Source organism: Tyto alba, unplaced genomic scaffold (genome assembly GCF_018691265.1).
Source record: "Tyto alba isolate M040663 unplaced genomic scaffold, T.alba_DEE_v4.0 Super-Scaffold_18, whole genome shotgun sequence".
Lineage (NCBI taxonomy): Eukaryota > Metazoa > Chordata > Aves > Strigiformes > Tytonidae > Tyto > Tyto alba.
In genome coordinates this window covers 19,560,834-19,573,589 of record NW_024881280.1, presented here as the reverse complement: position 1 = coordinate 19,573,589, position 12,756 = coordinate 19,560,834, and the positions used below count along the sequence as shown (strand labels likewise).

General features: G+C 34.7%; 1 protein-coding gene across 2 annotated transcripts in view; it reads right to left on the bottom strand.

Annotated features, from left to right (window-relative positions):
• Nucleotides 1-3,035: 3,035 nt before the first annotated feature.
• ARHGAP5 (Rho GTPase activating protein 5) overlaps nucleotides 3,036-12,756 on the bottom strand; it is a 53,267-nt gene continuing 43,546 nt past the window's right edge. For both annotated transcript variants that reach the window (XM_042790789.1, XM_042790790.1), the window contains exons 7-8: nucleotides 12,547-12,652; nucleotides 3,036-6,879 (exon numbers count right to left, since the gene is read on the bottom strand). In XM_042790789.1, the coding sequence (XP_042646723.1) occupies nucleotides 6,549-6,879; nucleotides 12,547-12,652 (437 nt within the window). In that variant the 3' untranslated portion in view covers nucleotides 3,036-6,548. The remainder of the gene's footprint in view (nucleotides 6,880-12,546; nucleotides 12,653-12,756) is intronic.

Here is a 12,756-nt window from a genome sequence, read left to right as displayed (position 1 = left end):
CCTCCCTTCTGGAGGAAATACAAAAAGACAACAAAAAAAAAAAAAAAAACAAAACCAGCCAACTAAATATTAGGTTTCCTTCAAATAATTATAGCCATGATTGAGGATTGTTTGTTCCACAATTCGGTTACTCTGCTACAGATGATCTTCCAAATGACTGCAGCAGGATTCATGCCTTCATACACTACACTTCCATGCCTTCAGTGAACGAGCTGGGCATTCACTTCATGGTGCCACTGTCATGCTCAAAAACATACACCTCTCAGGTAACAGTTCAGACCTCTCATTTTTCTAAGAAACTACTTTATTTGAAAAGAGAAAACAAAATAATACTTGATAGCACTATATACAAGGAGAACAGAGCTTGATGTTTACTTCCCCAGAAGCATTTCAGAGTTTTGTATCCTGGTAAATAAACCTGGCCAGCTAACTGGAGATGTAAAGGTGACTTAGAACTGCAGACAAAAGAGGACAAAACAATACTGACAGACTTCTATAAACTTTATGTGGGACCAGTGTTTTACAGGAGAAAAGTATTATGATCATGTTATAAATTGTAAGTTTTGACTTTAAGACTAATTAAGTCAAAAAGAAATACTAAGAGAAGAAAGAATAAAGAAAGCAGTCATCTGTGAAGAGATAAAGAAACTTTTCAACTCTAATACAGTTAAATAAAGGACATAAAATCAGGCTTATTTCTGTGATCACACAGGATAACAAAATTAAACCAAGGTTAGAGCTAGACAACTCACAGATAAGATATCAAAATTAGATACATCTGTTTACATTTAGTTTTCAAAACTTAACATCTGAATTGTAAGCAATATTTATCTGTAGCAGACTGGCCACCTGTTACTATGTTAGACCCATTATATCAACATCTATTCCTTCACTAAGCTACAAAAGCGTACGTGCATATATATATATACACACACATATTTCAATAATGAATTGTGGACATTTCATTTTTTTTTCTTTTTTCCTACATTCTATATATTTAATAAATTAATCTAAGTGTTTTAAGAGGCAGCTATTTAAAGTACATTAATTTTTTGAGGTAGGTTTCTTGATCTCTTCTTCATTCCCAACTTGCACAGGGTCGATATGACCAAGTAAGGGCAGTCACTGCAGAAACTCAGGTCATGCTGCCAAGTATTGAAGGTGGAACCTTCAAGGGGAGACCACGCTGTCTGTAATTTATTAGTGGAAATTGTTTTTTTCCAGATGCTTCACCAATTCATCACATTCAGTGTCAGTTAACCAAGTAACTTCACCTCATAACCTACCACTCCTTACATTTTCTCCTTTTAATTAAGTAAAACCCTGCAAGAGCAGTTTAGGAGCCTCTGACAATTCTCATCAGTGGCAAAGCTGAGAGCACTGCAGGAAGTGATGAGAACGGCTACTTTGCCTTCCCTTCACTTCTTCAGTTGTGAAGCAGAAAAATCTGTAAGAACAGATGGATTGTGATACCAAAATTCCGGAGAAAATCCAAGCTACAGCTACACTATATAAATCTGCCAGTCGCATAGGCAGCCAGAGGTGCTCTTCAAGTCAGCATATCTACCCCTGAAGCACTGACACGCAGTCATGGCTGGAAGTACAACCATGAGACTCCTGTCCCATCTTTTCTTAACTCAAACTGCTTATAAGTGGAAATAACAGCAGCCTTTCATTATTATCACGCTCTAAGACTGAAAACCCACAGTTACTGCACTGTAAGCATTCAGTAGAATTACTCAATTCTCCATATTTTCTAAAACAAACCAAATAAAAAACAGTAACGGACAAATTATTAACAACGTAATCAGGTATATTAAACCCTATTCTGTAATATGAACGCACTGGACTGTTAGCTAGGCATCAGCGACACTCAATTCAGCAAGAAAAATACCAGGTTTAAACACACGTGCATTGTATTTTATAGGGAAGATGAGAAGCATATGGGCAACAGCCGTAACATGCACCATCTACACACTTGGGAAAGAATTTGTCAATAAGAAAAGGAAGTGTTCGCTTTCACTAGCCATGATGACAGATTAAATGCATCCCTTCTGATTCCATGGAAACTGTGAATTAGTTGAAGGATCGGATTTGACAGAAGTGAACACTGATGTTACACTTTGGTTCTCCAGGACAGCTATTCACCAGAAACTTGTGATCTGCTGTGAAGCCTGAACACTGCGTTGTGCTTCAGATTCAGTAGAGATGTTTTTTGATACAGCACTCTGAAAAACTGAGATTTGCACAGAGTAAATTACAGGTAAAACGCATCCTATTTGCGATTAAAATGCTCCAGTATCTGAAAGTGTTAAGATATATAATTAAACTTGAACAGTGTTCAGATTTGAAGGCTGCCAGGGAGCTTTTGCAGTTATTTCTGCATTGGCCATATGACTTAAGATGCTCTGAAGAAACAAACTAAGCATAGATGTTGCATGCACAAGAACTAAAAGCAGTACTATTATCAAAGTTGGATTTATCCCGCGTAGTTAGCAAAATTATGACCAATAATACACAACTCTGAAAATTTAAAGCTGACCTCAAACTCTGCAGTTTTTACTTCAGGTTTAAAAATTCTGTAGGAAAAATAATGTTAAGACCCGTTCCTTTAGCATGGTAGAAATCTGAAAAACTGATTTCCATCATCGCAGCCTTTCTTGCTGAGCAGCTCAATCAGATGAAAAATGTAAGAGGTCGCATGAGCCACAGAATTCACACGCACTGCACAGTTAAACAGCACATCGGACCTCCTGTCACTTCCGAGGTCTGTCCCCTAGCACATGCACGGATCCATCCTGGGGGGTGCTTTACCTACTTTATGAAGAGTCTTCGCCACTGTGGGAAACACTTCCAAAATCCAGCAATTTAAAAGACATATCAAATTCAAGGAGACACCCTCCCCCCAAGAATGCTTTAAACACTTGTTGCATTCAGTTTAGCAAGATTTACTGCTAAATTTCATCTCTGTGTACGTGAAAGATAGGGTGCTTTTGCCTTTAAAAATTTAGTAGGCAACTAAACTGAACATTATACACAGTAAGCATCTTAGTATTTTATTTGTTGCATCTTTTATACAGAATAAGCTTCACTGATATTTAATTCACTGCAGTATTCTGCTGATGTAGCAACAAAAGATTACATTATAAACAAAGAACAAAATTTTGACTTTAAAATTTTTTTATATATGTGTAATTTTTTCAGTTGACAAACAGCAACACAATTACTGAAAAACCTGAAATAAGCATGTAAGCAAAGGCCAATTTTTTTTTTATCTCCAATTGATAGTTTTTCTATATTTATCATAAATATTGGAGGCTAAACTCCATCAACTAAAAATAAACATATCTAAAATTTCCTAGCAACCAGGATTCAAATAATGAAGAAAGCATACAGTAACAAAGAAGTTTCTTATGGTGACATCTGCAATCTATTTACACTATATATGTTAAAATTCCACAAGGATCATGGAGGGTAAGGAATTTTGAAATAACCTGTTAATCATTACTTAAAATGGCACTTTTGTAACTCAGGTCTGGGTTTTTAAAATTGCAATACATTGAAAGACAATACACTGCAGTATGTCTATACCAATATTACGTAAAAAAGACAAGCTACTCCATAAAGTGTCACTGAGAAGCTCAACCAAAAATAATATACATTTGTATCTTTATCAAGATAGATATTACTGTAAAAATGCTCACATTAAAAATATAGTTATTATTGTCTGGATTTTCATTAAAACTAGAAGGGACTACACGAGCCGAAGTATGAGGAATTCATATATAATGACATGCTTCCTCATTTTATAGCACTAATAAAAATAATAATAGAGAAAGCTCTATTATAAATCTTTAATAACGATGGTATAATCTCCCAGTATCTTTTAAAAACTTTACTATGCAGGTGTATGTGCATGCAAGTCTGTGCACATGTGCTTGTGTACATAAACACACAAACACATTAAAAGTGTCCAAGTGTATACATGACACATACACACATATCCACATTCCTGCATGTGACACTTCTATAATGCAAACAGTATGCAGGGACTCTTCCATGTGACAATCAAGCGCCACATGCCAGGCTTTCTCATTATTTTGCTTTTTATGCTTTATCCAGTAAATATAGTAACACTTTCATATTTGGCCAAATATAAGTGTTAAGATTTTCAAAAAATCATAAAGTGATTTAGCTATAACATACACAAAAAATAAATGATACTGCAAATACTTGTGATCACAAGTTCAACATGAAAGTTAGTCATGAAATGGAATGTAAATTATTCTAAAAATCAGTATTCAAAGATTAATTAAATATTATGGCAAACAAATTGGAATTTGTAGAAAGTTTAAAATGTAATTCACATTACAAAGACTGGAGATACTTTATAGATAGAACTTTTAAATATGGATATGACTGGTATTTATTTTTAAGCTTACTTCTATTAGAAATAGACTTGTTTCCTGTACAGGTGATGCTTTGTCTATACCATATACAGTAGAAAAATAAATTCTTTAGCAACCTAGAAATAGTTTATAAAACTCTTGAAGTTTCATTTTCTTTGCTAAACATGCCGAGATTAGATTGACAGCTATAAATAAAAGCTATATAGACAACAGGTAAAGTAGAACAAGTTAAGAATACTACAATTTACAGGACAGACTTTATTGTACTATTAATTCCTGTGTGCTTTGCAATAGGAATAGGGTTGACTTTTCCTTTTTGTTTATGCTTTCTTAGAAAAGATAATAACTTGCAAGAATATAACACAATATCAAGATAATTTATAATATACATGTACTTCAAACAGCAGCCAGGTTTATGGTATCATAGTAATCTAGAATGATAATCCAAGTCATAATTAGAAGTACAATACCTAGGACATAAGTGGGAAAGGCAATTTTTATTTTGGGAAAAAGGAGCAAATCAAACTCTTAAAAGCCTTAATTCTCAAAATCATCTATTTACTATAATACATACAAGACGATCTTAAATCTTGTTATAAGTGAAGATTACAACAGTGACCATCATAAAGCTTTTTTTTTTTTTAAACTACACAAAACATTCTAGCAGCTGAATGAGCCAAAACTGTTTTCTTCTCTGCAGACCTAAAAAGGTATATTTTAGCGTGAAAGAAAAAAAGCTGCTATGAAAAGTCTCACAGGTAGTGTTTCTCTATGGTCTCCCCTTTGCTACAATTTGTAACCTTCTAATTTTTTTACCACTAACAAAATATTTAACCAAAAGGTTTGTTTAAATTAAGCAGCATTCTTTTACAGCAAAATTGGTACCAATGTAAAAGTAAAATAAATGAGAAAAAAAAAAAAAAAGATAATTTAAAAACATGGTAAAAAAAAAAAAATCAGTCATTTGAATTTTTAGTACAACATACCACAGGAGAAAAATATGAATACAAGTTTATGTGATTTTATATATACACACTCCAAAGAGGTTAATTGTCAGTACCCAAAGTATTTATTGCTATGTATTAGCAATGCATTTTTGTATATCTTTAAAGGGTCACATAAAAATAGATTTAAAGAATAGATTAATTGAAGTCCTAGATTAAAACATTGTTTGGTTTAGAGAATTTTACTAGAACAAAATTCATGTTTATGTATGAAAAGTTATATAACCTTATATGAAAATGTCATGAACTATTTTCTAAACACTACATGTATTCCCAAGTGGGAAAAATTAAAATATCTAAAATATATTAGATTAAGTTTACAAGACCATCAATGATCTTTTAAACATGCAGCTGTTTACAGAATTAACAGTTTTACAAAATGTTTAGTTCAGTAATGGAACATAAAGAAATAAGTAGGCAACATCAAAATTTTTGTACAATATTTGAAACTCACTTTTACAACAAGCATGTCCTTGGTATTGTGCTGTAAGAAATAATAAGCAAGTTCACCCACCCTTAACAAACTGTCCACAGGTTTACTTACAAGTAAAGATGGATGGTGAAGGACTGTAAAATTCTCAACAGTGCATTTTGCATTCTTCCATAAACCATCCTAAGCATACCGTCACGTAAGTAGCCAGGAGATTACAAAATAAACTATAGCTGGGCTTTAGTTGTTTACACAGAATGCTTGAATGGGAATAGAATTGCCAAAAATAGCATGTTAAATAACAAAAACAGCCATAAAGCAGGCTGTAAGCATTGAATGTTTCATAAATGTAATTTTTTTAAATCATTAAATTTCTATAGAAAAATTTTATTCACAATATATTGTGACAAATCGTCACAGGAATGATATAGTGATTGCAATAAGGTATCATGCAGCAGCAGCTTTGTACTTTATAGCTATTTTTGCTTTTAAAAATTAAACCTCTCCAGTCATGCTTATCACATAGTTTTTGTCTGCAGTGTGTACAAATGAGGAACACAGTACGGGATATAACAAAAAGATGTCCAATCAGCTGGATGGGAATTATTTTTCATAAATATGAAGTACATTACTGTATCCTGAAACATGCATGTCTATAGCTTGTCTTTACTGTCCAGTGCCAGGCTGCCTGCAATCATCTTCTCTTTATATAATACCAAGAGGGTCTGCTGGTAATTGTGACTGTATCAGCTGGGGCTGCAGCGGCGGCGGTAGCTGAAGAGGTACCATCGGTTCCACCATCTGCACTGCGTTGGAAGGCGGTGGCTGACACGCCACCGGGTTTGGTGCTTCCACGATCTCTCCATTGTAAAAGAAAAACTGACACTGCTGAATGAAGGTCTCTATAACCGACTGGTGGATTTTGGTGGTAGAAAGAAACTCTCTGTTTTCAAAATCGGGTCTCATCAAAGTAGGCCAGAAACAAATCGATAAGTTATCAGCAGTCATAAAGTTGGTTTTATATTGCTGACTAACCCTGAAATGAGAATGACATGCACAGAACGAATTCAAATCAGTATGCAATCAAATACAAGTGTTTTCAGAGCTCCCTAACTGCAAGCATAACTATTAAACTATCTCCAGCTATCCATTTAAATAACCATTTTTTTAAGCAATTATATAGAAGAAAATGTAGAAACCATGTCTCTTCCAGATTTGGGTAGCTAACACATAAATTTGATTAAGCTTTTAATCAAGAAAGAAATTCAACATTCCACCAACATCTTGAAGTGACAATAATAAACAAACTTTTAAATTCTCAACCAGCTATAGGATTTCACAAAATTAAAATTTCCTCCATTAAAATGTCTAGAGGAAAAATTACAGAAATGGCTTCTTATTGTAGGACAGTCAGATATTAGCTAACATCTGTGGCACTCAAGAAAAAGGCATCCTATTAGATCACATGTTAAAAATAAACACAAAACCAAAAAGCACAGCTCTGCAGGTTTTTTTTATACTGGCCAGCAACAGAATTTGGCCAAGCTGTGAAGAATGTAATCAGAGGAAATTTCACTAATCTCAACACACATTAAAATATTTGTTTATTTTTCCATGTATAACACATAGGTTTCCAAATGGGTTTCTCTTCCTAGAACTTTCCTGCTTTTAAGCAGGGGCTGAAACAGGTCCTTATGATCTAAATTCCTGTTACCAAATTTATCATCTACAATTAAATGCTTCCTCAGAAAAAATGCACTGCTTCTCATAGTAATAAGATAGAAAGAGCTAGGGTATTTTGTTTTCTAAAAATACCCTGCATTCTAAAGTAATACCACAATTTTATCTAGAAGTCATTATTGAGAAATATGTGAAAAATTGTGTGTTGATAAATCTGACAAACACCTAAGATATTCATTCAGCCGGGAACATGCAATTCCTGTATTACTGTAGACAGCACAAAGGTAACTGAGCTACAGCTGTCCTGCAGAAATAGACGGAAAATAAAACTTCAGCAACTTGTCAGTTGCAGTTTTGATGATTAACAAGAGCAGACTGCAAGAATTTCTGACAGCTGGCTGTAGTCCATAGATTCAAAAGCTGTGAAAACCATAGTAAACACTAGAATTAATGCTATACGAAATATTGTCACTCATTTACAATGCACGTATAGGGGTAATTATAAAGGGTAAACTTCCATTTTAGCATGCGCATTACTTATTACAAATAGTGTGAGGGTACACAAATATTGCCTCTCAATCTGTTTTGAATAAATCTGATCCAAAGGATATTCGGGTGCTACTTCTAAGTGACAGTAATATTCATAATCTCTTTCCTAAAAGAATTATATTTTAACTTAATTTAAAGGTTAAAGAACCCAAAAATATAAATGTAAGCTCACATTTTACTTGGCATTTTTATTAAAGTTTTCTTCCTATACAGAATTCTTCTGTGTACAAATTCCTCCTAGACTACACTCTAGAGATAGAACAGTGAGTGAGATTTACCAAGAATTAAATAAAATTTAAGTGTAAGACATTGTGATGGGACAATGAATTTCTCAGAGTTTTGAATCAGAACTGCCTGTACCTTTTCCTTAAAATGAGTACTCTGAAAAATACCTAAAGGAATTTCAAACACTATAATGGTGTTTCATTAGAGAACAAACTACAACAAGGTAAGTTATAAAACTGGGGGAAAAAATAGCACCTGCTGTGTAATAAAAGTGAAATAAAAGTCAGATCATCTGTTTTGCAGACTGCCTTTTTCCTGTCATTTTTGCACTGAATTTAAAAATCTTTCAAGGGGCTTCTTCATTTGCATAGGTTAAAATATATATCCTCTGGCATCCTTAAGCACCTCTAGTATTTGATTATGTTTGGTCTTCTCATGCACTTTTTTCCCCCCCCTTGTCATGACTTCACTGCTTGCTCTCTCATTGTTTCTTAAATCTAATCTGATGTAGCTGTAAAACCGTTGCTGCTGTGGACAACAGGTGAAGTTTCATTCTTCCCCTCTAACTTCCCCCTCTCCACCAGCTTTCTGGCATCAGACCACAGGGTGGCTACAGGATGTCTCAGATCATCTAGTGTATTCTACAGAAAATTAGATTTTCCCTATTTCTGTTTTCCTTCAGAACATGCTGCAGTTGCATAAATATCAGATCCAACAAAATGAGGCAGTGGGAACCTATGGCTACGAGTGAGAAAAGAGCATTGCACTTTTTTCCTGGTTGCAGCTAGATTACACATAATCAACAATCAACTTTATTCTCTCTTGTGTTTAAATTTTATCTCTGTTCCTTTCTAAGCATAAACAAAAACCTACCATCCTGTATGCCATGTCCTAGCAAACTTTCCCAAACTTCTTCAGAATCTTCTTGTAAGTGCTTAGCAAATGTCTATTCACCTTCTTTTATGTTTACTCAAAATGAAAAATGATGAGTCTGTTTCTCTTGATCCTGCCACTGCAAACTCTTCAGGAACTCCAGGCTGTAAACCCACTGTATAATACTTTATAAGCAGCACACCTCTGTTTTCCCAGACTTCAGAAGCGTATTATGCCACATTAGCATAACGGTAGTCATTATCAAAAGAACAAACATAAACCACAACCAATATCAAAAAAGCCAATGTCAATCCAATACTGTCCTGTTTCAACTCCATCTCTAAAACTCACTTCTGCTTACAGTTAAATCAACCACAATTAGATAGCTAGCATGCTCTGAAAGGTGTTTATCACACTAAGGAAAACTTCATCTCACTGTAGCCATTTATTATCTTCTCATTGTTAGTGGTCTCTATTTCAATAGCAAACTCATCTGGATAATACTTGTCTTTTTTTGTTTCAATGACCAAGTCATATGCTTGTGGACACACCAAAATAACATCAATCACCAACCACTATTAACTATACAACAATATCACATTTCTTAGTTTAATGACATATGATGTAAAAATGCAGCATTTAAAACATCAGTCTGTGATGAGAACTATCATGTAGAAGTGGTTTACCTCATTTAACGAACAATTCATTTGATAAACATTTTCATTTTAATTATACACTAGCAGTAATTTAAAACAAATTGATCTCTTTAAAATAAACGTACAACTGTAAAGAATTTAGTTACAAGTTCCCTTGAAGATCTCGTATCCACCTACATCTACCCCTCTCTCTCTATATGCAATTGCTTACACTCAAGCAGTTGTCTTGTTGAAAGGAATGCAACTACCTGGCTCTGCAAACGAGACAAAAAATTACACCCTTTCTTACTAATGGAAAGATTATTTTGTTACTAGCAACCCGCAATGTAAATCAGTCATGATTAGAAGCCAGCCAGTGGACAAGAGAGCAAAGGCCAATGTACAGAACTTAAGTTCTCCAGTAAGTTCTGTGATTAATAGATTTCATTTGTCTGTAGACATGCATGCATCAGAACCTATTCAGGATTTTTAAAAGTTACAATTAGCTCTTTTACTTGCACCAGTCCAGGTACTTGACACTGTACATTCAGCTGTGCTATGCAAATAAGTGAAAAGCTGAAGACTTGACAATTCAGAGATTGCCACTCTCCCACAAAGATTTCTATCAGGTCCATTAAGAACTATTGAAACATTTCAAGTAACTAATAACTCTTAAGTTTGAGATGTTTGGTTTACTTCAGATATATGCAAGCACATCTTGTAATTCTGTAATATAGAAAACACATGGAATAACGATATCCACTGATATGATTTTATCTATTTTAGGGATGAATTTGTATTTGGCAAGATTGCAATAGAAAAATTGATCTACTTCCCTGCAAAGGAAAATGGGTAACTTTATAAAGCATTAACAGGTCGTATATATGATGGAGAGAAGTGTAAAAGGAGGTACCTAAATTCTAGAGTTTCTCATATATTCAGCAAAAAGATAAGATTCCTTCCAAACAGCAATAGAGAGCACCTACATTCTCTCTGTTGACTAAATAGGGAAGTTAAAAAGTCTCATTTCTGCCCTCCTATTACACACCCAGTTAGATCATTATAAATACCTGCAAAAACACACGTACGCCCACACACATGCTAGTTCGGAAGAGTTTAACAACTTAAATGTCATGAAAAGCTTATTGGTGAATATGCACAAAACTGTCTGGCTGGAAAGCAACACTGCGGAGAAGGACCTGAAAGTCCTGGACAACAGAAATTAAACATGAGCCAGCAGTGTGCCTGTAGCAAAGAAGGGCACCCCAGGTTGCCTCAGAAGTGCTGCCAGCAGGGCCAGGGAGCTGACCTTTCCCTTCTAGTCAGCCACATCTGGAGTACGGGGTCCAGCTCTGGGTCCCCCAGCACAAGGCACAGATGGACATACTGGAGTGAGCCCAATGAAGGGACACAAAGATCATTAAGAGTTCAAAGGTCTCTCACATGAGGAAAGGCTGAGAAAGTTGAGACTGCTTAGCATGGAAAAGCTCAGGGGAAGTCTTAACATTGGTTTTAAATATCCGATAGGAGGGTGTAAAGAAGATGGATGGAGACTCTTCTGAATGGTATCCAGTGACAGGACAAAAAGCAACAGGCACAAACAAGCCCAGGAAATCCCAGCTGAGCATAAGAAAACACGTCTTTTACTGTGAGGGTGACTGAGCACTAGCACAGGTTGCCCAGAGAGACTGTGGAGTCTCCCTCCGTAGAGGTACTGAAAACCCACTTGAACACCGTCCTGGGCAACCTGTTCTAGCTGACTCTGCCAAAGCAATGGGGCTGGACTGAACAGTCTCCAAAGATCCCTTTCAACCTCAACAATTCTGTTATTCTGTCTAGAAATGCAGAAAAAGTATCACATGCTAATCTTTAAGTGACAGATTACTGGATAACGATGTTTTTTGTGAAAAAAAAAAAAAAAGATATTTTAGCTTTGGCAATGTTTTCTCTTTTGGGTTTTTTTTTTTAATCATGTAGTTAATCTCATTCAGTGGAATTCCAAGAATAATCCCATTTTAGCTGAAAAAGAAACATGAGTAAACTGGTCTTTTTCTTCCTGTTTTTTATGACTGAATATTGTACACTTGTATACTACCTCATAATCTGACCCTTTATATGTACATCTACTAATATCAACTATTTTAGTAACTAGAGAAATAATTTTTAAAGAGAAAACTGTGAAATTTTCATTCAAGAGGCAACATTTAAGAAGCGAGTGTAACTAATTTACTGTTACTTATAGCTTTGTTCTACATTTTTCTTATTCAGCAGGGTTTTCAGGTGCTATATTTTAGTTTCTGATTGAAGCTAGATCTGTTTTAAGGAGTGGGGGGAAGGGTGGGAGGTGGCTTTAGTTCAAATGACTTTCAGGTCCCTTAAAACCTATATTAGTCTATAATTTTCATAGCTACTTTCTGGAAAAAAAAAAAAAAAAAGTGAGAGATCTGTAACTGTGATGCATAGTTATTCTTTGGGGCTTCTTTTTTTTGATGTACACCAATCATTCTTGTAACTTTATAGTAGCTATGATGCCAAACACTAAGTCAATAAAATCCAAGAACAGAATATACAAACCTTTTCTAATCAACCTCTAATTCCTAGTTTCATTTTCCACATTTATATTAACAGGTGAACAACGCAGCATGAAATTTTCAATTCTAGTAGTCAACTCATTGTTACTAACACAATCTTTTTTGCAATTGTTATAACTTAAACAAATTTTTAGTAGAAAAATACTAAACCTGTTTAGGTGCGTTATTACATATTTGAAGACATCATAGTTCACTGGGTGGAATTTCTTCACAATTTCTTTTAACTCGTGTAGCCGTTCTGTCTTATCCATGATTTCTATAGAAATAAGTGACATTTTCTGAAACGTCTAGAAAGACATACTGAATAAAGTGCTGATAAGTCTTTTTTCTGGTATAATGGTACAGATAAGATACCCACAG